Genomic DNA, 25,506 nt, shown 5'->3' with positions numbered 1-25,506 from the left:
GGACATCGATGCGAAAGATTACGACGTTATGTCTCAGTCGATGTCACTTAACCGGCTTGTGCAGCCTGGAATGCGCTTCTAGTGCCAATCGGAGCATCTCCGCTAATTATATCACGTTTGCCGACACGAGCTGCTGAGCAGCCGACCTGCCTCACCAGCGTTTCTTCTGGATATCAGGATCACGAACCTCTCGGCCTTCTTTCCTTGAGCACTCTCCTGGGGTACTACAAGATGATGACACACGGAAACATAATCGTATCCTGTCCTGGACACTCCGAGTCTCTTGCGTCATCTTTGATCTAAGGTGCTCCTTTTGCCACACCCACGCTGGAACATTCACGTAGCTCACGAAGATAAAACGTAACTATGAAAGGAGGTTCCGTAAAGGGATGGCATTCTATTCTTCACTCTCTCTCTCTCTCTCTCTCTCTCATTCTACAATATAGACAACCCGGCTGAAGCATATATTCGCTGGTCCGTATCGAAACGACAATGCCTGATGTCTCGGAGCACCGACTGTCCTCGACTAGTGTTTTCTAGTACCCTAATGGGAAAGAAAGTCATATCCCACACAGTATACAATGTCCCCAACATGTCTTTACAGTGTCCCTACAGCCACAGTATATTCGAGTCGTACGTACCCGCGGCCTAAGAGGATTAAGAGTAATTATCAAGGGAGATAATGATCTCGTGGCTATAATTACAGTGTGTCAAGTCTTCCAGACTTCGTGTGAGGTGATCGCGTATACATTATAAAATGATAAATCTGTCCATAACTCGAGGTGACAAACTTTGAATTCCACTATCCTTTTAATATTTCCTTACTTCTTGGCTGCTCCTATCCTGAATCGTAGAAAGGCTTTGCGCAACGCGCTCGAAAGGCACGATTTCTCATATGTAATGCGCGATAAATTTTCATTCCTCCCTGGGCGGCACTCCTTACACTTGGAAATTGCGTCCAGATGATAATTTTCTAACAGGACTCCGCGCTTTGGCACGCTCGCCGGCCAGGCGTCACGCTACTTCCACCAGACACGCATAATCCTGGTTAGACCATCAGGCAACACTCATGGTGCACAGTAACAGTAGGAAGAAGAAAAACAACAAGAGCCTCTCCGCGATTCCCATGGATTCTTCCATTTTCGATGACTAATCACTCGACAGTAATTCCGTCACGGTACAACTAGGCTACTAGTTTCTTTCCTCTCTTTTTTTTTTTTTTTTTTACTTTTTTTTCCTCCTTACTTATAGTCACATGTATACCAACTCTTGCCGTATCCTTCCTTCTCGTCGAGCAACATAACAAATGAGTCTAGCTTTCAACTACGCATTATGCATTGGTCGCGGTATATTACGCGTCGGGAAATACCGAGTTACGGTGTCACCAGTCCTGAATAGACGCAGCCCCAGGCTACGTTCATCTCGGGAAGTGAATGGTAATCGTTTTGGAATCGTGCGCCGTTCCTGTTGGTTGATTTACATGGGCAAGGGAAAAAAAAAAAAAAAAAAAAAAAAAAAAAAAAGAAATATCTGACAGAATAACCGGGGTAACTCGAGATAGACTGACATCATATTTTCGTGGAAATAACACTCGAACCGATAATTTGATGTTAATGATTATTCACGATGAGAATTTGTCAACTGGAACTTTATACGTCTGAATAGTATACGCTGTAGCGTGATGAAAGAAGGTGACTAACGAACATGAGAAATACAAATATTTGACGAGTTGGCGTTTGCGAGTGGATATTCAATAGGATGCGAAAGTATCGGCCGGCAACCATAATACAAGAGCAACAGGAGAGCAGCGACAAAGCAGAACCCGCAGCGTGAAAACGCCGGATTAACCTTTGTAATTGTGAAATTATGTGGCGATTAATAACTCGAGGAGGCGTGCGTGGGACTGTTGCGCTTTGTGGTTGAAACTAAGTGTAGAGATAAAGATCGGTCGTGCTGGTGACGTAGAAGACCCTACAGGACTCTCCGCCTGAAACACCCCAATAAACATTGACAGCTGCTATAGAAACAGTAGCTTTATAATAATTACGTAACCAATTACTTTAAATAATACTGTTCAGAATGCCAAATCTTGAATCGGTTCTTGATGATAGATAACTCAGCAGTCTGCATCAGTATAGACACGGAACTTTAAAAATCTGTCGACTATAATTTCGAAGAGAGTCCTTGTGACAAAAGTCAAGAATCGTGTCCCTGACATTAAGGAGAATGAATAACAGCACAAAGTCTCTTCGCCTGTTGCTAGATGCCAATAGCGTCGGTCCGATAATAGCAAAGTAGTATCGAGCATAAGGGATTTTGCGAATCAGCTGGGATGCGCTGTAAGGTACCAAAGGAAGAGGACACGGACGATGTTATCGTATGGTACGTGGCCTCTTCCTAAGCGCTTGAATCTTCTATCTGGTCTTATACCGTCCTTGCGGTACTATTAATCGTGCGCGCACTAGACGTTCACCCACGCCAAGCGAGGCGCGCGGCACCCGGCCTCATTAGAGGGCCCCGACGTGGAACCTGGCCATCCTTAAATCCCGCACGGCGGATAGTTAAGGCACTCCAATATTGAGTTACGCGGCGGCATTTCAAACGGCAGGCAAATTTATGTTGGTAGGCGAGTCTTCTCCTTCGAAATCCGGCCGGTCTGCGCGGCCACTAGCTATAAGGCTATAAGTAGCGGCCGGCTGAGGAACAGTAGGCTGACAGAACAGTGGGGTAGGTAACGTTGCGGTGGCGGGCAGTGCCCGTGCAACTGCGCACCACCGCCGGGGAATCTCCATCGCTGAGAATTCTCCACGCAGCACTTTGTAACGTAACTGTTGCGGACAACCTGAGATCCGATCGCCTCGCCCACAAATGGTAGTGGCCGCGCACCTTGCGTATCCACAAAAACGAGCAGGACCCTCTTCAGAATTATCCAATGGTTAACAGGTACCTATCTTCAGCCATTCGGATAGTTCGCCGTTTCTGCGGTTTCTGCCATTTCTACCACTTCCCTGTACGCAGATTTCGATCGTTATCCCATCTATGGCAATGGGACTCAGGATGTTGGCTATATGGGCCGACGTATTCTACTGTCCTACTAGGTATGGCAAACGGCTCTCGCCTAGCATCTCCTTTATTTTCTCTCTCTCCTTTCCTTCTTACATCCGCCACTCGCTATGTTCTACGTTCTCTCTATCTTTGCCACCTTCTCTTTACACTTGCTATCTCGCTATCCTGGACCTCGACAACTTGTCTCCGCACCCAGATCGCGATCCCTGCGACGATCCGTAACGACCGCAATCTCTGTGCCTGGACTAGCCATGCAATTGCTCGAGGTTACACGGAGAGGAGCCTAACTATTATTTTATGTCAATGATAAATTCGAGACAAACCTAACCCATCGAGACCCAGTGCTCCCGATCTTCGCTTTAAGTAAGTCCTTTCACTCTTACAAAGCATTTCAAATTCATCGCAGCTGCCAATTTCATTGGTTTGTCAATTATAAGCCATTACTCACTGGCTAGGATGACATTATGGCAATTGGCATCTATAATGGCATCTACTATTTCTCATTCTCTTTTCTCATTGAGAAAGAGACGGATATGACTTTTCGACGACTTTATAACGAGAACGATTTGGAAATTGGAGCAAACTGGAGTTACGTGAAATGATGTATCGCTTCTAAGAGAATTCCATGAGTCCACGCTGACTTTACATTCCTATTATGTAATGCTACAGTTGCGTCTGCGGTTCACACGGAGACGCGTGCTGACGCTTATGAACTTAATATCGCGCATCTCGATCGTTCGTTTAATATTTTTTTTTTTTACATGCGTTTACTACGTTCAATGTGTGAGAAGTAAGAAAGGAAAGGACCAGAACTCTCACGCGTTTCGTGCCAATCGCATTTTCGGACTACCTATTTCCCTCTGTCTCGCGTTAGCACTAACGCCAAGAATTGGAAGACCGAGTGCGCACCTCCATGAGGGATCTTGTTAACATATTTTTCTTGTCGCGGAGAGACGAGGAACAACTCACTTGGACGAAGATGCTTGGTGCACGCGAGTCTCCGTCACGCACGGTCACGCACAGTCACGCACTCACCGGTACATCCCATATGTCAAGCCAACCCTCCTCGCACGTTAATACATTACACAGGGATGTCTGGCTTTCGCAGGGCTTTCTTCAATTTCCGTCAACAGCAACCAAATTTTCGATTATCAGCCAAATACTTGGTTTCTGATTATCAAATAATTTCAAATTTCTTCCTTTTCTCTCTCCAGTAAGTATCAGCCTTGAGAAAATGATCATGCGCAATAGTTTTGTAAATATGTAAATAAATTTGGACGTGTAGGACCCATGCGAACAAAAATTGGGGTTCGAGTTGATTAAGAGGGTTGATCTGGAATCACGGGACGAATGTCGTAACTGGAAGCTGATAATAAATTAAATTGCTTTCTAGGTCCAGCAGAAGCGTCACGTACTCCGTAAAGAAACGAAAGGGCACGCGTTAGCAATGCTTCTCTTTATTCTCATAGCTGCAACTCTGGACGTATAACTTTAAATATCTACGTGCTAACGCGGATCTCGCGGAGTCGTGGAGCGTTTTCATGAAACGGTAATGCGGCCGGAACTCAAGATGCGTGTAGATAATTTAATCGCGCGCTCCCTCTGGCTGCGTGCGTGATTTTTTCCCTACATTCTTTTTCTCCCTTCTCTCTCTCTCTCTCTCTCTCTCTCTCTCTCTCTCTCTCTCTTATCAAAACCATTCACCGTTCCCCACCTGACCGATTAATCATCCCGGCAAACGTTCGTCAAGCTGACCCGAGGTGCTCGAGATGAGTTTATAATTCCAGCACTTATAATTCCTTGAGCACTTCGGCACAATCAGCACACCTCCTGACACCTTCCTGTAAGATCACTTTCGGCACCGTCTCTCATCTAGGATTTACATTTCACTTCGTTCCTTTCGTCGGCCATTCCAACTCGAGGTTGTTAAGGTTACGCGTCCAACTTTCTCTACCTTGACGTCCAGCGAATAAAATAACTAATTTTTCTACTGTGAATCCGCGGCCTGTGATTAGCTTCGGTACCCATTCTTTTTTTTTTTTTTTTTCAATATTTATTCTCCCGGTCAGCTCTCCTTCTTTCTTACCGACCACACAAGCATATTTTATATCCAACTACATATCCCTCGGATCACTTGCTCGGCGTATACACGTGAAATTAGCCAGAACGTGCAGTCCTTTTACGGGCCAAGAGTCCTGTACGAAGGATACGCTTAAGGAGTACCAACGTGTAAGCATCTAGACGTCCCGTTAGGATCCCGAGGCCCGTATCTTGTATATGCTATTAATATGTATGATTGCCTACGATCGCATGGATACTGAACTCCATACTGGTAATACAGGACGTTCCAGGAGGGGTGGATGTTACATCCCGTGTCAAAGTATAAATCGTAATACTTCCAATTAGTCCTAGCACGGCAATTACTCGGCTTTAAATTAGAAAGCAGAGCTTTCCGCAACGGCATCCCATATACGTATTTACACGTACGTATGCACTGTAGCAAATGGAAATAAGTCGATTCGATTGACTCGCACGATCCGCACATACGTTCGTGTTCGTGTGCACTCGATGATGGGAAGGACTGAATGGGCTTTATGCGAAGCAAGTATAAAATGGTATTACAGGCCAAGGGAAGAGTATCGAAGTGGTGCAGGATGAAGGAGGAGACTATTGGAGGATAGAAGAGGCAGGTGAGCGCGGGCGTATATGTTTCACGTTGGCATTTCTTAATGGCAATCTGAAAGCATTACCGGCATTACCCGTCTTTCTCTGGTTTCTCTTAGCGCCAGGGGCTCAAGATACCAACATGGCTATCTGCCAAGAGGCCGAGAGTACGTACGAGCACACCCACCTACGAACTCAGCCAACGATATATTACTCGCACGCCTCGTGACACCTCACCTGCCTGCCTGCCTGCCTGCCTGCCTGCCTGCCTGCCTGTAGAAACTGCTTCCTCGTGGGTGGATCATTCGAGCCTTGAGGGGACGAACCAGCGGAACAATCTTGCGTTTCCTCTGCTGCGATACACAGGGACCTACTCATCGACCCATTACACACGTACATATACATCATACGTATGCGAAAGAGCCAGGTTCACCAGTTCGTACTGACCACTACTGTGTAATAGCGGGACATTAGAAGAACGTGAACTGACAAAAGTGAAAAAAATAATAATCTATGCTTGACCTGGATGAGCTCATTGGAAAGTGCCATCTGCATGGATTGGATACGATGATTATGGAAAAAAGCCTGAGGAATCGAGTGCGCCCAATTGCGTGGACGCAGTCCATTTCTCCTATCGGGCACACTGTTACCTGCGTAAGGCTTACGTGATACCTACCTGAGGTGGAGTTAGGAATAGGGAGAACGAGAGGATAGGGAAAAAGAAAGAAAAAAAAAAAAAAAAAAAAAAGAAATAAAGAAAATAAAAAAGAGTGGTAGCGCAATACGCGCTATTACATGCTCGCGGTATGGGAAGCGCGCGGCATTTGAAGTCGGCAATCAGTAGGACACCTGTGACATTTCATTAGGAAGGACGCTCGGCGAGGGCATAAAAGTGACGCGGCGCAAAGTGGATTCATTAAGGTCTTAGGAATCCTCGCATTTACATCGGGCGCAGTAGCCGATAGGCATTAAGACGCGGGCATTAGTTCGTGTCTTGGGATACCGTGGGACTCATTTAACATTGCTAACGGGCCGGTAAGCCGTCGCCGAGTCGGAATATACTGTGACATCCCCCCACGTCCGTTCGACAGATTAAATGGAAGTTAGTGCCCGATCGAGTCTCCCTGTGGGTAAACATTTTACCATTCTCCATTTTACTCCCTATCTAAGGAGATACTCGCAGATGGTATCGAGCAGTGCCTTGTCGCTGGTAGTACATGAGAAATGATAGAGAGATAACGTTAAAGGCCGACTCCTGGGGACTATTTTATATTCCGTTCAGTGACATTCAAATAGATGCCAAATATTGTGACATTTGAAAATTTATGGAGTTTCGTCTTCCTTTTTTCTTTTTCTTTTACAATATAATGACACTGTTCGAATTACACAGGATAGATAATATGTATTTTTACCAGTGGATATGCTCATTGCGTAAGTGATAATCGCCTGAAGGAAGCAATCGGTAAGCACTTCTTTATTGAAACTCGATCGCTCGATTGGATCGATCGTCGATTGCGTAAGGTCAGCCATTCATTGGTCGTCCTTCGCATTTGGTAAGGCCGAGAAAGTCCAAGACAGAGTATAGTCGGGAGTACGTCGAACGAAGAAGAAGTAGAAAAGGAAGAATAGAAAGGCAAAGAAATGAATAGCTATAGAAAAAATTTAGCATTCAGCAATTCCTTAACGAAGCTAAATGACTCGTGGCACATTAATAGCTGGTAATCTTTTTGCCGAGCAAGATCAAGAGAATACGAAGTGAGGAGAAAAATGACGTCGCTCCAGATACCTTTGCTCGTCGATCAAATAAGTATTGGCTATCGAGACGTGACATCACATTCCTGCTACGTGGAACAAGACAGCGCGAAGCAACGTGCATCGTTATTGTTAGTATTGAGCTATCAGTCTAGAGATCCGGGAATTGTGCAGGTCGCTCCATAAAACGTGGTCCGTACATAGCGTCAGAGCCCGCCAGTGTAATTTACAACGCTGGACATCGCATCCGTTGCCGGTTTATTACCAGGTTGTTTATTTTACGGTTAAGTCCCACTCTCCGGCTCCAATGACCTCTGCCATGTCCACTTTAAGATCAGAAATCTTGAGGAAGATCCGATACCACGATTCTTCGCTATCCAATATACGTTATTTGGAAGTAGCAAAATGCACGATCAAAGTGCATGGCAACCTTTTTCTTTTACATGGATCTTATCGCGAAGGGAGCATATTGCTGATCCGACCGGTGCATAGGAAGAGTGCATCGCACCGTTGGAAATGCAGTGGAAGAAGGCGGATATACACTTGCCACGGTGTGAGGTCACTTTCGAGCTACCTGCATCTCTCGGCCGCGAGTCACGAGTCACGCGGCGCTTACAACCAGCAATGGTTGCTGCACCGGGAGCAGGAGTGAGCAAGGATGTATAACAGCAATAGAGGAGCAACTACTCAGCTACGAGGAGAGTAGTAGAGTATCGGGAGGCGACTGGCAACCAGCAATGCGATTCGCTATCAGCGGCGGCAGTGGGTATAGGCGCGGTGGGTGCCAGTTGGGGCGTGTGAACGCTGTGACATATGCAGTGTGTCGCTTTCTTTAATCGCTTTAGAAACGAGCCTTTAGCCTATCCTACGTATCCGCTCGCCGGCAGAACTCTGCAAAGCGTATTCCTGTACGGTTGGGAATATCTATGTGTATATAGATTTGCGTCTGCACCTTGTGCACGTGCATTTACCTTCATTTACCAGCAACGCTCCAAGTGGCCGAGTTGACTCGACTCGACTATCCAGCCGTGTCAGGAGAGAAGGAAAAAGATGCAGTGGCGATGCTGGTCATTGCCAATGATCGCTACTCGTTCCTCCTTGAGAGCGAGTTATTTCTAACGGAGTATATGTATACAGTCCCCAGTCAGCAACCCCCCAACCGGCGAGGAACTGAACGTGCGACCGGTAAACTTTTATATTTTTACGTTTAGCATGTCGTACCTCGTGGCGACATCGGCCATTAATCTCATCCACATTGCGCTCATGCGTTTCTTATAGCCGCTGCTGAGTTCGGTGTGCGATATTAATGCTAATCCCAGAAAACGCACGACTTCTTGCCTCGGGACGCTATCCAAACTCCATAACGTACCGTGACAGTACCTATCTTAGGAATACTCTATGAAGTTCACGTATGATACACATGTGGTGCGCTGAACTTGGAAGCCTCGTAAATAAGATACGTTGTAAATTTCAGGTAAGGATATGTCCGCGTGCATCCTGAATCACACCGTGAGACTCGATGTATCCCCCGTGTATACATATATGGCATAAGCGTACACTTAGATTTGCATTACAGAATGTGCGAGAATGCACGTAAAAGAGTTAAGTAAGCCGGAATGAGTATTTCTGATGCAGAAATTAAGAAAAGTGATATTACAGTATGAAATTGACGATCATGACTTTGTGCCTGAATTTGGTTATCTTGTCAAGTTAAAATACTCAATTTCCCGTAATAGCCCACGTATTATGTCAACCGTTACGGACAACCGTTTATTACGCGGTTCTCGATAAAAGCACTTTTGCATAATGCAAGATAATCAACTGGGACGGGTTTGGGACGGGTTTGGGACAGGTGTGGCGGTATACCGTCAACCCTTCGGAATGGCCTGGCTGCATTCGAGCACCAACGTGTAAATTAATAATCTATTACGACACTCGCGCGCTCCTCTCATCTCCCGCAGAACATCTTACCCTTAACTTTGCACACTCGAATTGACGATCAACGATGCTTCCAGCCTCCAGTTAATCGCTTTGCATTGTCTTCTTTATCAGAAACCAATATCGAGCACCTGTATATACACCAAGTTACATGCATTATCGGTCCACATGTCTCAGGACAACGCGGACCCAAGCGATTTACCTAAATGGGTCTCTAAAAATCGTATCATCTCTGAAGCAACAATTCTCATCGATAACAGCCAAGCCATTCGCTTTTCTGACAACAATTCAATATGTGGAACCGCCGTGTTTCCTTCCGCTAAAGGTACTCCTTTAATCCAAGTTCCGCGTCCGAGATTATCTTCGGCGGTATTCTTAGCGACTCCTCTTAGCCGGAATATCCGCGGCTGGAATACTAAGTGGCTCATCTTCTCCGCGCGCGCGCGCGCGCGCAGCCGCGTAAAGACTCTCGCGAGCAGTACACGTGAGCTGAAACCGTTTGCTGCCCTTGAAAGAGCCCGACTTGAGCCGAGGGGTTACTCGATTTAACCCAACGGTTTAACCTGGCGCTGAGGGAAAGCATCGGAGAGTTGCTGTGGTAGGAAGGAACGTGTACGCAGAGCGTATCGATACACGTTGGCGGTTACGTAACAAGTTGAGAGAGCATCGATCCCGATACGGAACGACACGGCTCTCCGTAGATCATCCAATCGGTAATCAAGTACATCGGGATCCTTTCTCTGCGCTTCTGCTCCATCCGATATCTCGTATGGTGAATCTCATGTAAAATTGGAACTCCATCGGTAGGACTGATATTGACTTCCGTTCTTCATGTTCTTCGTTGAGCATCGCACGTGGCATTTTTAATCTTCAATTTCACACACGGAATGACCAGGTGAGCACTGCGCAAAGTGGGCATCCACGGGGTACGGATATCTCTTGCGCAACCAGGAAGGATTATTATTTTAGCTTATAAGTCGAGTGTACCGTCGCAATTAGTAGATCGGCCGACGGGTAGAGGAAGGCGGTGGGATGATCAATGATAATGATTGCGCTGAACGTGATCGACATGCGTGATGTCGGACGGGTACCACGTGTCCAGGACCTGGGTCTCCTCGATATCGAGTGGTAACCTCTTCCAACAGATAATATGAATCTCAAGTTTGAACCCATGACCTCGTCGAACGATTTGCATGCTGATGAACCCCTACTAGTCCTTACCAATAGCAGCGGAGCACGAAACAGCATAGTTTGAATATTCATGTACAACCAGAGACATTCGGATTCTGACGTCTCTGATCCTCCGACTGACAATTACGCCTTCACAATTTTCAATCCATTAAAGAAATCATCCATCATGTAAATCCGATTAATCGTCGTTGATCTTGTAGCCGTGAGACGTAATATACTCCAGTTAGATAAATGGAGAACCACTGCTATGGCACAGGTAGATAAGTCATACTCACGTAGGTGCAACGATGCAATGCAGGGCTCCGAGGTAAAGTGTATTCGGTGCGGTGCTGTGCCAAAGATAGTGGAAATGCAGGCAGGTCGGTAAGCAAGGTAGGGATGCAGAACATCGGGCAAGCAGGCAGGCGTGCCCAATGGTTACGGCAATCACCGCACATGCTTCCAAGCTCCTGACCGAACACAAACAAACCCTATGTTACTCCTATCCATTATTACGTCCGGCATATAAAATCTTCAAGTTCACGTCCGCGTCGTTAAAACTTCTCATTGCCAATAAGGCGATGGTTGAGTGTCCTCTTTGTATAGGGACGCACGCACGATTCATCCAGTTGTATTTTTTTTTATAAAACCGTACTTAACGCATAAGCAAATGCATATGAGTCTGCAGTAGCAAAGGTGCTCGTGCACGTTTCCGTGACTAGTGACACGGAAAGGATAACGCGGAAAAGGAGCACGTCGATTACGGAGGCAAGAGAAGTCGCGCGGAACGCCATTCGCAATCTCGAGTCATCCTGATTGCGATTCTAAGACTTTGTGTGTCTCGGTACCTGCGTAGAGTTTAACACACTTTACGGAAGCGTCTTTTTCCATAACCAAAAATACATCGCGAGATCATTTGTACCTTGATGGGGGTTGCTACCTTGGCTAGAGCATTGAGTAGATGAAAACGGAACGGGGCAGAGGAGAATCGAGTGGTTAGATAAAGAGGAACTAAGATGAGAAGGAATTAAAGGATGCGCGGTATCGCATGGGCTGGGACTTGGCAGTGGTAGCGCCAGGGGCAACCATCCACCTGCCCGGCGTCCGTTCGCTTACTCGCTTTAGCCGATTTACTCGGCTGCTCGCTCGGTCGCCCACGCATAGCGATATCAGCATGCAACCTCATGTAACCTCGCGCAACCATAGCGCAGCATGCAATTCCCTGGCGCAGAGATGCCCGAGGCCCAATTTCGTTACAATGAGGTCTGGCTCTGGCATTTGGCAAAACGTCCCAGCATTATGGATAATCAAAGAATTATGGTGTCCATAATAACCGAATGAACGTCATTAGACCACGTGATAAATCGTTGCTAGATCTATGTTTCGTTATATTTACTTGAAGTACAGTTCGATTGGAGAAATTGTACGCGTGTAAACCTATGACTATCGAATATTTGGTAATTTTCAATATACCATGCTGGAGTAATTTACTTGGCACTGACGGTCACCCGGAGAAATTCTACGCATCGCTCAAGTAGATTAATTCTCTAGAACACAATAGGGCTCTGATTGGATCGATACCGATCCGTGTTGTTGATATTGCTGTTACTGTTGGTACCCGAGTACCACATGCCGGACAGGAGTAAAGTTTTTTTTATGAACTCTGCTCAGCCATGTCGATGGGGATTCGAAGATTTTGCAATAGGAGAAATGGTTTCGTGGTTACCTTTATGGGGCAGTATAATGTTATGACAGACAGCAGTTACGCATCGTGGCTATTCGGATCGAAGACTCACCACCGTTTACAATTCTACTAATACACATTTGTACCCATAATTGACATGCGGCCACAATACCGTCCCCATTATGACAATTACAAGCTCTCGGCGGCCTTTCGAAATATATCCGTAATTGGCTGTAACGTTAACATCCACCATTCTGAACCGAACCCGTCACTACGTTGTCAATAGGATCTCACGATTTCCAAGACAACTTTGATGTGTTTTCTCTATACTGATACAGTCAGTGCGTTTCGTTACGTAGACGATCTGCTCCCTCGAGAGAGGAAAGCGTACGCACGAGGAGAGAGGAGTCCCAGGTGAGACTAGTCAGCAGGAGAGAGAGAGAGAGAGAGAGAGAGAGAGAGAGAGAGAGAGAGAGAGAGAGAGTGCGTGGCTGCGTAGAAAAGTCTCGATGGTCCCAAGACTGAGGTTGCTTCTTCGGATCTTGGTCCGACCTATTCGGTATGGTACTTAGCTCAGTACCGAGTACTGCGAAGATGTCGCAACGGTAAATGTTAATTACTGTCACCATTCGATAATCACATGGAGCATGCATGTAGCCAGTTGCTGGTACGCTTCTGCCATGATAATTTATCGATCCGCCTACGTAAGTCGAGATTCCATTAGTAACTTATTAATAGCGGTTCCGCGGCGCAAGCGGCGCAGGCCGGAGAGGCGGCGGCACAGGCGGCAAAGGGGCCGCCGCATCGATCAAATGCTCTCGCAAGTGGCGTGTTTACATTTATCCTGAAACGTCCATCTTATGCCGCGACTACGCTACGGCGTTCTTGGCTCTACACCTTTCATAAGTCCTCGGGTAGCCCTACCGAGAGTGACTGACGTGCCGGAGAAAAAAATAAAATCAGAGTTTAGTACGGGGGTTGAATAGGACATAAAAACTTTTGTTATTACCGTTATTATCACTGGTAAATAGTCACGAAAGAAAGACTCGAAGTTACGTACAGAGTTCATGTAGAGGAGTTATAATTTTCTTAGCTGTTCTTAAGGCGTCAATTAGTTTGACTCTATACGGACGTTACTTATATGTACTTGGGCTAGTTTTTAATCAGCGATTAACCGGGACGTTACGGCTTTAGACTTTTTGTAAAGGTGTGGAGAATCGCGATCATCGTCATAGCTGAATGCGCTTCTTTGAAACTTTTCCTTTTAGAGCCTTTGGCATACCTGTCTATACCTAAGAGAAAAATCGTTCCAGATATAGACACTGATAATTTTTAAAAATCAAAATTGCCCTGATGAAAATATTCTATTCCGGATTGCATCGAGATGCGTCGAGTCACGAATCGAGTAAATTCATTCTTTGGTAATTGGACGTACGTCAGCGTAACACGTAAATAATTCCCTCGAGAGAAAACTGCAAGTGCAGAACAAAGATGCAGGTTGGGATGAATAAAGAGGATCAAGATCAAGAGAAGATGGGTCGCTTGAGGAGATGTGGAAATTGGTGGCTCGCGCGGGCGGCTTCTTATCAGCACGCGTTACGCATTTCGCATGCCTTCAGTGCTTATGGTGCTTACGTTGGCGTAGGTGGTTGTACGTGTCTCTACGTATTTGACACGTAGCCACGTACGTATTTCACGTGCGGCAAGAAGGTATTGGCAAGCCGCCTAGAGGCATCATTACCGGCATTGGGAGCAGCTTGACGCGTAATGCATGCAGCCACTGATCACAAACACAAGCAACATACCGATGACTGTATAACAGTTTATACGTGGACTCCACGTGTTGCGGAGTGTGTGCAGTGAACTGGGTCGGCCGGTGTCCTCAAGATTGCCGCGAGATGAGAGAAAGTCCTCTTCGATGGAATAAGCGAGTGAGCGAGATTCTCTTTGAGTTTGCTCCCACGCTGATTCTTCTTCTTTTTTTTTTTGTAATGCTTTTTCAATTTGTTGATCATACTCATTTGTCGTTATACGTAGCTGTAGGAGATGGGTAATGATTTTTCGTAATTCGTGATAACGATTTATTAGGATCTACGTTTAAAATACGTCTGATAATGCTTCACCGACGACATGAGAAACTTCTCGCCTGATGATATCCTACTCTGATCTTGGGTCACGTATGAGTATGTGGTGAATGCTGCTAATTCACTTGTACGAACTCACATGCGAATTTGTCCCTGGGGCTAGAAATGATATCGAATAGTCAGAGGACGTAAGAATTTGATTGGTTGAATTGTCCAATGAATAATGCAAATACATATGGATATCTTTATGATGACAGATTCTATGGAAGCTGTGTGTACCATATTGATTATTACGTCTGGAATGTATAATGAGCGTTGCCTCGGAGTATTGATGATTCGAATGCTCTTTATTTGAAAAATAATTAGAACACTCATTAATCCTAGGTGGGAGGCACTTTGGTCCGTAGTAAAGTTTTGTATAGTGCCGTGTAGAAAATAAACTTAAGTAGAATAGAAGGTATCATCGAGGAAAGATGTGCCGGTCAAACCTTTGCCATTAATATCTAGAAGGTCTGGTTGAAGACCAGAGGGGGTCCGTGGACCCCACGTTGAGTGAGTTTGTGATTAAATGATCATTTTTTTCTTAAATGATAAAGGATCCACTGCGTCCCTCTTCTATTCCAGCTCGATTACCGCAAGCTGCATTAAAACCAATAGGACCGCGAGTGGTCTGAGGAGAAGTCACCTTTTTTTTTTTTTTTTTCAAGGCTTCAACGTTATTCGACTGATATGCGATATGCGTTCGTATTCGGTTGTCGATCAAATTCCCTAGCTTTCCATCGGTTAATTGATCGGTTACCAAACCGATAATTGGAATAGTAAACGTTCGCTTAGAACTTTATTGCTGAAAGATAGATGGTCCACGCTTAAAAAATCTCATCCGTATCTTCTTCAAGATACAAAACCGTAATGCAACCTATATTCTAAAGCGTAACAGACGAACCAGAGTTTAATACCGAAGACAATAGCACGCAAGTGCCTTAGCCAGGAAGAATGAAGATCGCGGCTCAGATCCCCTATACAGTAGCCAAGACAAATGTGGGCGAAAGCAATGTCCGCTTGTGAATATGTTCATTCTGGGAAAGAGGCGAGTGTCATATTTGTTCATGTAAAGCGTAGTAACTCTTACGTCACGGACGTCTTTATTGCATTGTTCTGGCCAATGGGAATCGTAAGAAATAAAAGGAGCAATCATCGGGCATAAACCCCAGTAAAAAGTGGAGAGTCGGTTCATTCCGACATAGCAAAGCCACGAGAGAAAAAGACGAACAAGTTCGAGGAATACAACAATCCAATCTTTTTCGGTCCAATAGTGATTCTGCAAAACTCCCCTGTCCTTCCACTATTGGTAGCAGCAATGACTTTAACGGTACTGCGTTTCATCGTGATAGCCGAACATTCCCATAATCCCAGGACACGCTACTCGCTGACCACGGATGGGAAAGGAGACAAATCCGCAGGATGTCCAAGGATACACATCGTCCAAGGATTATCCTCGGTTCATTTAACACCCAGAGTGCCGTCGTTGCACACATGACTGGCATCGTGCTCGCCTTAGGACTACACGATACGAGTCTGTATACCAGAAGGGTATAAATCTCGAATACTTGGGGCTCCTCTTTACCGACCCAGGAATCGAATCCTTCCAGGAGACGCGTTACGTGCCCTGGCGCACCGCAGCGGGGCCATAATTATTCTACCTGTGGAATATACAGTACACATAAAGCATGACACATTGTACTCTCTCACGATACTTACTTGCATAAGGACACACTTGATACGAGCACGTTCGGTATGAAAAAGTGCACCGTGAAACGTACGGTTAATAACTGGATATATTGTACTACACGTGCGCAGTTAATTCAAAAATTGACATGAGCAATTCCTATGGGAAGAGTATCAAGCATTGCTGTTATCTTGACACTTGATGAAGAGTTCACCCGTGGCCAGGACGTGCATCTATAGTTGACACATGCTCTAGTGCAACGAATTGCACGTTGACACGTTGCAACGAATGCACTCTACCCTTCGCATTTATATTCCATTATATTCTCTTCTTCTACCACTTCTTTTTCTTCCTAGACTCTCTCGTTCTTGCAGAACTTCGCAACTGCCTAGAAGACTTTATATACCTTTACCAACTCTCCTACTCCCTTACGGGATGGTTCTAGATGCAACCTCATCACCGGTCATCGCTCATTACCTTTTAATCACCGGACTGAGTCTCCGAAGCCTGACAGCACGAACCTGGTGCGTGACTGGAGCCACTACGTTTTATTAAGCAGCGCCAAGTGTAACAGTACCGCGAGAAATCTTTGAGAGTACCACTATTGACTTTTACGTCACGGTTTAGGTCGCGAAGGATAATCTTGAATGTGGAACATAACGTAACTTGAGAATTTTATCACGAAATCAGATTGTTAATATTGTATAGGCGGACCAATCGTGTAGTTGGATACTAATTGACAAGGACAAATTCTTAGTGGATGCTTAATAAGTTTTTAATTGACCAACCGAGCAATTATGGAAATTCTTCTTGCCGAAGGAGAGATCATCCAACTACTTTTCACGCTCGTATTTATGGTTCCTGTCCTCGCCGTTAGCAATAACCGTCAGCTTTGTTTGTTATAAACGAAGCCGCTGCCTTTCACACATTGTCCGGTGCAAGTTAATCAGGGCCCGTCTCCGCCGCCTTGTTATTAATACGTAATTGAATGTTGCGATTCATTACCCGGACATTATATTTCAACTCGGCACGTAAGCTAAGGCTAAGGCTTGGTTCATACTCGGAGTTTGCGGAAATGACTCGGCCGCCCCTTTTGCCAAGCGTTGGGAATCTAAGAATAAGGCAAAACCATCCTATACCTTGGAATAAGGTTTCCGTCGCAGTAACTTTATTTTCCTAAGAATAAACTGCAGAGTAGAAATAAAAAATATGGATCAGTGAAACAACCTTTACAGTTCGACATTGTGGATATTATCGAGGGAATATCAGTTAATCGAAACGGAAGTCTTTGACGAACAAGTTGATGAAAGTCAATTAGTATATTAAAGGAATAAATAACTGGGATTATTTGTTTATTGAGATTCAAATAAATCAATTCAAAATGTTTAACCATTTCTATACGTATTGTGGATTGTCGACGTGTGAACGGAGTCTTAGGTGCGCCGAGCGGTTGCAGCAGCCGCATCTCCCAGCAACCACCGGCGCTGCCCTTCGTCATGAATATTCATGGTTCACGGATTCATGGATTTCCTCCGTGTACGCAAGCGTGCGTTGCTCCCAATTTGTCACACACCATGGCATTATCCCATTTCGTTAATAAAGTAATACTACATGCCAGCGTCGCGACGACCGATTTACCTGTTTAGCAAGCAGAGCGGATGGCAATTATGCAACTCGGCGATTGCACGGCGCTTGTCGTTAAGAATAATCGTTTACGATCGGGACAAGATTTTTTTTTATCAGGACCATCATCGCAATACCTATTCAGAATTGATCATGGGTCAATAGGATTAGGATTAGCCCACATTATCTTAAACATTTGGTACAGTGATAAAAGGAATGAAATTTTATCTGTTTCAGGACTATGGCATCGTACAGACTGAATCCTGAGAGATCAGCAGGACAATCAGGGAGATCATGTCAGGTGAGTAAGCAAGTCCGGGTGGCAGTCTATTGTTCACCGTCATTCGTTTTCTCGCTCATGTAAACGCGATCGTCGCTATCTGAACGCGGCTCGCATAAATGTGGGTAGGCGAAGATAGGACGAACGATCCTGATTCCAATCCTGAATCGTAGATGGTGAACACGGACAAACCTGTGTGCCTGTTCGCGCCTACGCGACCAATACGAGTCGATCGGCATTGGATTTATCGTGAGGTTTTCTCAGCTAGCAGGTAAGTCCCTGATGTCTGAGCGATCTGGGACTGATCCAAATCGACTAGTCGTTACTCGAAATCCGCGAGATCCAGGAATCGCAAAAAAAAAAAGATATAGCAAGACCATAGTAGACACTCATTGTCGCGACATCGACCTGAGAAAAGGAACACGCGAATAGTCAACGGGGTATAAGAGTGAGAAGAGTCGCCGTGAAGAACCCAGTAAGAAGGGACAAAATAAAAGTGGTGGAAGGCGTCGAGCGAACGCGAGTACGCGTCGGTCGTGTATGTAACCAACGGTAATCCAACTTTCACGACGTCGTGGACACTGATTTTACGCGAGATACATAAATGCAAGGGACTGTACAGACGCCGAATAAATTGTCCGTGGTTACTCGCGAGTAACTCTACCCTCTGTTCTTTGAGGATTCTCAGGAATTTTCCTCAAGGCAGTTTAACACGGTGCAATTCACGGGTGTACCCTGTTTCCGTAGAGTAATAATAATGCACCTAGTGGAGTATCCATCCTTGGAAGAAGATATGCCATATAAAAGGTTCTATGAGATGGAATAAAAGAGAAATGAGAAAAATTCGTGAATCGGGGAATCGGCTGATCGACGATTGGCTGGATGCGTTACACTGGCAACTGCGGTTGCGTCACTACGGTATCACGTAGCCCATGGACGAACACGACTTTAGCTTTCCGAGGACACGGGGACTTCGGTAGGAGTCCAAGGTGCGTCCCCGGACATGGGTTGCCCATTAGGTGGACCCGAGCGCAATCAGATTAGATTCCGTTTCATTCCGTACGAGCGGTACGGACCGCTCTGTTCGGTTCCGTTCCATTCCGCTCGCAACAATGCCCGCGGAAGATTCTACCCACTTCCTGGATTCGTGAATCTCCTGGTGGACCCTAGAACGATCACATCAAAAGAGTCTGGTTCTTTTCCAGAGTTTACCTTCTCGGGTACACCCTGAGCATAGGTAGAGACATGGGATGAACTCGGTGAAGATTCGATTTCCACGGACAATGATAAAAGTCAGGTTCGGAATACACGATTTCATGTTATCCAAGTGTACCTGTACAAAGAATCACCTGACCTTTCAACTTGGACTTGGGTCGGAGTCAAAGGCATTCAGACTTCCTCGACCACCCGGAAGTCCCTTACTTGTCTGCCATTTTATTCCTCGGACCAGAGATTCCAAAAGGCTCAGTCCTGACTCCAGATACTATAGCTCAGATAGGAAGAGGATACAGAGGTGCGAAAGGGAGATAAAATGAATCCAAGAGAGTTTCTTCCACTTGTTATTCCTCTTCTTCCTCTTAGTCGTACCAAATGCCATTTGTCCCGGCCATTCCCGGTAAGGGACTCGACTCGTTAGGCGAATAAATTCAATTGGAGAAGGTGCTTTTTGCCGATAGCTCGCGGCACGCAATGCGTCTTGGCGACACTGCCGTCGCTTTAGCCTGCCGCGTCGGTATGTCGTCGTAGTAGTCGTTGTCGTCAGCGTCGTACCTACAAGGCGTTACCAGAGAGAAAACTTTCCCGCGTACGTGTCGCTTAGACGTAGCGAAGAGTCCTCGCGGGGAGGGAGACAGAGTTGGTGGTGTAATGTGAGAATGAGCTAAACAGAGGAAGAGAATGACAGAGTGAGAAGCAGAACTGCATCGGCGTCCAGTGGCGATCGGTAACCGTGACCGGTGCCACTGATGATGCGATATCTTTGCAAAAACTCGGTAACAACCTGGCTGAACGTTATGCCCCGCCATGCGAGGCCTTCCGTGGCTGAAGGCCGTGCGAAGAACATGTGAAGAAGTCTGCGACCAATGCTGCCCGTCTAATGCTCTCTCTGTACTTAACGCCAGAGGATCACACGCTCGTACTCCAAGTATTAAGGTATATTAGAATCCCGGTCAGAAGAAAAATCTGTGATCGGCCGCAAAAGAATGTGCTGCTGAGAATTAAAGGAGGCAGGTTCAAGCTGTGGACCAGGGCCATCGGTATCCGGACTGCAGTGAAGATAGCGACGGTGAAGAGGTGCGAGGAGGAAGTGCACGAGGACCAGTTGTAGAGAATGAGGAATGAGAGAAGGAAGGAGAGGAGAGTGTAAGAGAAGCGATGCTGCACGCGAGCCTCCTGGTGGCCGCTTGTCAGCGCTATCTCGGCCCTTTCGACTTCCAAGCTTACACGTTTTCAACTTGGTTCTCATTGGTACGAGGAACGAAGGTAGACCTGCATCCGCGTCTTTGGGTGATGTATATCGAGCGCCTTGGCGACAATCATCGAGCAACGCGCTCGCTCACGGAGCCAATTACAAGGGTACGCACGCCACCAAATCGGCCAATCGAACGACAGCAGGTACGGACAGACGTATACGGAGAGAATTTTTCATTAAGTATTACCGTTAAATTCGCGGTATTCACGGGACATGGTATTTCATAACATACTATCTGTATATTGAAGAGTAATTCACGAAAATGACGGAAAAAAAAGCATAACACGTCAGATGTTACTGAAGTGTAGGGTAAAAATGTCAAAACTTAAAAATATGTAGTGTCCAACTTAAGGTTTTACCTTGTTGAATTTAAGAAGTCCGATTCGCTAAGAAATGCTCCCGATTTAGTTTAAAGGGACAACTCGAGGGAAGGGATAAGCGTTATCGGCTACAAGGATCTGGACCAATCGGAATGATTAGTTCCCGAATTTGACCATTGTCAATTGATTGTTTTAAAGCAGTCTATCTTGGGACACCGATCAAGGTGCCTCGAGCTACCTCGCGCTCCCGGGTTATCTGTTGGTAGTTTTCTTTTCGCAGTTTTTCATACACGGTATATAACGCCTCGCTTGTGTGTTCTCGCGTTGCTCTCGCTTTATCCAGAAAATCCTATAGATTTTCTCCGTGTGTTTCGGAAGTGCAGTGTTGTGCTATAGTGCAGTGCCTATCTCAGTGTCCCCTGGATGCAGTTCCCGGCCTTCACGGATCAGCTAAACCAGCCCCGGTGAGCACTCAAAATATATGTTATAAGCAATAAGTAATGAAACGGTACCTACGTCCCAGGATTACTGGTTTCTACGATAAATTTAATCGAGAATTTCCCAGGAAAAATTACCAAAAAATTCTCCGTGTCGCGAAAGAAACGCGTGTATTTTGCCTTCGCCAGTCTCATTTTCTCATGTGTATCGGCATCTTTGGATGACGGCCATTGACATTAGTCGATTACGCCATTGCTTTCGAGCAACGATAACTTGCGTTGAAACGAAGTGAAAAGAAAAAAGAAAGTTGATGAACCGAAATGGGCGAAAGGGATGAAGACGAATTTCTCGCGTCCTCGGATGCTGCGAACGGGGGTTGTCTCTGGTGTTATCGGAGTGCTCTGCTACGCCACTACTACACTGCTGTGTGCACTGGTTTCCGTCTAGCTCGGAGGTATTTGATATTGACTTCTCGAGGCACAGCTTTGAACTCTGGGCACCCTGGAGCCCACCAAACCTCGAGCCCTCTGGTACGTTTAATTAAAAAGCTTCGTACGTGATGCACCCCTTGAACCACCTTCGTTCCATCCCTCTCTTCCGAGCCTAGACCTTCTGGCTATGCGATATATACGTCGATAGTCAACCACCCTTTGCAGCTTTCTCTCGTCTGATTCTACTCGAGATCTCCATTCCGTCCGGAATGTTATCCCGCACGTTCTGCATTTCCACGCGTGTTAACTATTTCGAGTCTTTGCCTTCAAACGCACAGAAGGAATTTCCTCGGATCACTTTTTTCATCTTTTGTTTTATCCCTTCGTACGGCTTGCTCGAATTCATGCTCCGCACTGCTGTGTAAATTCTAAGTTGAAGAATAAATATATGGGTAGCAGAATAAATTTGAGAACGTAAGTAGGCATGTAGTGAAAATAATGGGCGGGTTGTGACTGCTGTTCGAAACGAACGAATAGGGCCGCTAACTGAGCTTGTCGACGTACGACTTTATTTACCTGCATCAACATCGTTTACGTGAAAAATGCAAGGCTGCAATGTTTTCCAATAATAACAATTATCCACGAGAGACTTCATTACTAATTCGCCCCGGGCTGCCTCTATTCTTTATTTATGGACAAGCTCATTATTTCTGTGCAGGTAAGCATATGAAAAATTCTCTTTCTCTCCTCTCCTCCGCGCTGGCTCTCCATCCACGTCAAGTTCTTTCCTTTTTCGATATTTTTCTCTTTTCTCTCTATCCTCATCATCCACCGTCTCTCACGTCTCATTCTCATCTTCGTTCTCATACACCCTTGGCTTTTTTTGCGAAGCCCAACAACCAAGTCACGGATTGTTAAATTAACTAGCGCCAAACGGGCACAAGGTGTACGTTTTCACCAGGGCGAATTATCTCGAGCGCGAAAGTACAAGTCGTGGATGCGCTAAAGCAAACGAGCGAAAAGTCATCTAGAAATGCACATAGAAGTCCAGTGGGCCCCAGGCGCTTTCGAGACTCCAGCATCCCTCCTTGTGCCTCCATCGCACAACTAGTAATGCTTGTGTACCTTGAGAAAGATGATCGAAAAGCATCCCTGCGATTCGCCAAGTTAATAAATATTCGCGAAATCAATCAAGGAGTTCAGCGTACGTCCCGCTGCTTTCAATATAACCGACGGCACGGCTGGCTTAATAAGAAACCAGAGCCTTATAAATGACCGGTAAATATTCATGTCGAGGCTGCGTACGCCGCTGTTATGCAGATGAGCTAGGATACCGCATACGTATATTTATACGTATATCTATAGCTGTGTATATCTGTATATATACATGTATATAGATATATGTCGGGCTGCTTCTACGGAAGCCCAGTCATCTTACTATCTACGATCGGAAGCATCGCGACGCGATGCGACACACATGCACGATCCTCCGCTGCCTTCCAAAGGGATTGTCCTCTGTGACTTCTTGCCAGATGAGAGTAAGGATAAAAACTAAAAATGTCCAGTCATCCTCTGTTACCTACTTCTGTGAATTGTGAGATTTCATTCTCAAGAAATTCGAATCCTTATTACCATCCATAGAGCACAAAATGATTTTCGCTCGACGGTACGTTCTACGTGAACAGAAAAAGAAAGTGTAAAATATCCTGTAAATTAAAAAACATCTCTGTAACATTTAGGTCCTCGCGAGCGGGGAGAACTTTTTGCAATTCGTTCTGAGACTGTTCATAATACGTACAAACAAACTGAGCCAACAAGCCCGGGGGCTGAACGGGGCGAGAGGTTTAAACAAGATTATCAAACGATTAAAAGAATTTCCTTGGCCCCCGGTAATTTCGCCCATCCACTCGGCTCGGAGTCGAGAGCAGAGAGAAAGAGAGAAATCAATTTATTCGATTTAGGGCAGGGGCCCCGTAAACCGGTGAATACATAAGGAGAGAGAGAGAGAGAGAGAGAGAGAGAGAGAGAGAGAGAGAGAGAGAGAGAGAGGGAAAGAGAGATAAGTCTCGAAGAGATGCCACCAGAAGGGGGAACGAGAAGCCGGGAAGTGAAAACAGAGATAAGTCGTGAGTGGGTAAAGGAAGGAGAAAGAGAGTGCAATAAGATACAGAGAGAAGAGGAAGCGAAAAGACGCAAGAAACCTAAGAGAGAATAACGGATCGGAGATTAGCCCCGGGAGGCTCCTTTGTGCAGCAATGAAAACAGCTTGTCTCAAAGAACCGCGACGGATACATTTTTAATTACCTCAAATATCACTCTGCGCGCTCGCCCAAGTTTCTTAATTAAATGTCATATCGCATCCCGGGGCGACTCTCGCCCGAAGCGTTCCAAATAACTGATAGAGCAAGTCGGACGAGCTGTGAGAAAATCAGCAATGTTGAACAGTACAGTTATCCCATCTTGGAATATTTTTTTTGCCAAATTATTCGAGACTTCGATATCGCTCAGCACGTGTTTCACGAAAAGCTTGAACCAACGATTTCAATTCATTGTTCCTTGAGAAGTGCCATATCTTTCCTTTTGCAAATTCCAAACAGACGATTCTCCGTACAGATCGTGGGATTTTCTCTCGTAATAGAATTGCAATACGGTCCTTGGTTGGGATATTAGAATATTCACCTGGAGTACAATCATGGACTAGCCAAGTAACTAAATTTGAATATAACAACGGCTCGTACTCATACACACCGCGTCCTGGGCATAAACTACTCGGATACATATCTACTCTCGAATATTCGCAAGCTGCGCTGTCTCACACGCGTCGTCCTTCCCATTGCCAATCTCAGGCTGCTAATTTTTATTGGTTGCTCTGTTTCTCCGTTAGAAAGAAAAGGTGTCTCTGTAAATGAGAACATCGAAGCTATCGTGGAGCATGCGATTTATTGAGTATAGAAGAAAAAGAAAGAAATCAATGACAAGTAAAAACAGTCGAACCACTCGTAAAGGCAAAGGCCATGGAAAGGAGCACGTGGTCCTTTCCGGCTGATACGTGATCATTCTTTGTCAAGAAGACGTGTCGCAGCTCGGCGCAGTCACACTCGGTAGTTTTGATCGATGCGTATGTAACTTTCGAGAGAATCAAAAACGATATTATGAAAATAATCTGTTACGCTTCTGCTGTGCGATATTAGTTATCACTTGGGTTTGTTTTTGGTTTCTGATATTTTTTTATTTTTTTATTTTTATTTTTTTTTAAGAATATACACGAGATTCCATTGCGTTATAACTAGAAAATTTGTTACCCAACAACCTGAAATTTTAGACCAGGGACATATTTCACGTGGTATGCTAAGAATTTGCGTACTTGGTCGAGGAACGGTACTATTATTTTTTCTTAATTTTTAACTTTAATCTTTCAGTCAGATTTTTGACATATTTTGGAAAGTGTAGGAAGAGCGCAGAGAACGCTCTGAATGTTTCCATTTTTTCGTGGTCTCTTTGACTCTCCTTCATATCTGTATCCACCTTTGCAGTAAAATTTCTCCACTATACAATTTCAACTATTTCGCTAGGGGTCGTAGGGAAGCGTTCATGGGAACGATGGAATAATTCTAAAATACTTTCCGTAAGCAATAAAGGTATAAATAATTTGTCGAGTTCATATTGAGTCATTATTCCTTTTTAAACAGGCTGACCCCATGATATACGATATTCGCTAAGAATAAATATAATTAGGTAAAATAGGGGTCTGGTATGGCGTAAGTATTTGGAGAATACAAATTCACCGCTAACGGGGTTAACCGAGCCCGTGATTTCACTGGCAAACAGAATACACGTATTCGCTCTTTCGTACCTTCACT

General features: G+C 45.3%; 1 protein-coding gene across 1 annotated transcript in view; it reads left to right on the top strand.

Moving 5' to 3' along the window:
- Positions 1 to 25,506, top strand: part of LOC107274106 (nucleoprotein TPR) — a 71,619-nt gene that overhangs the window by 28,570 nt on the left and 17,543 nt on the right. Inside the window, exon 4 of the mRNA XM_015752884.2 lies at positions 17,945 to 18,008. Coding sequence (XP_015608370.2) covers positions 17,945 to 18,008 — 64 coding nt within the window. The remainder of the gene's footprint in view (positions 1 to 17,944; positions 18,009 to 25,506) is intronic.

Source organism: Cephus cinctus, unplaced genomic scaffold, assembly GCF_000341935.2.
Source record: "Cephus cinctus unplaced genomic scaffold, Ccin1 Ccin1_scaffold2262, whole genome shotgun sequence".
Lineage (NCBI taxonomy): Eukaryota > Metazoa > Arthropoda > Insecta > Hymenoptera > Cephidae > Cephus > Cephus cinctus.
This window is presented reverse-complemented; position numbering and strand designations above follow the sequence as displayed.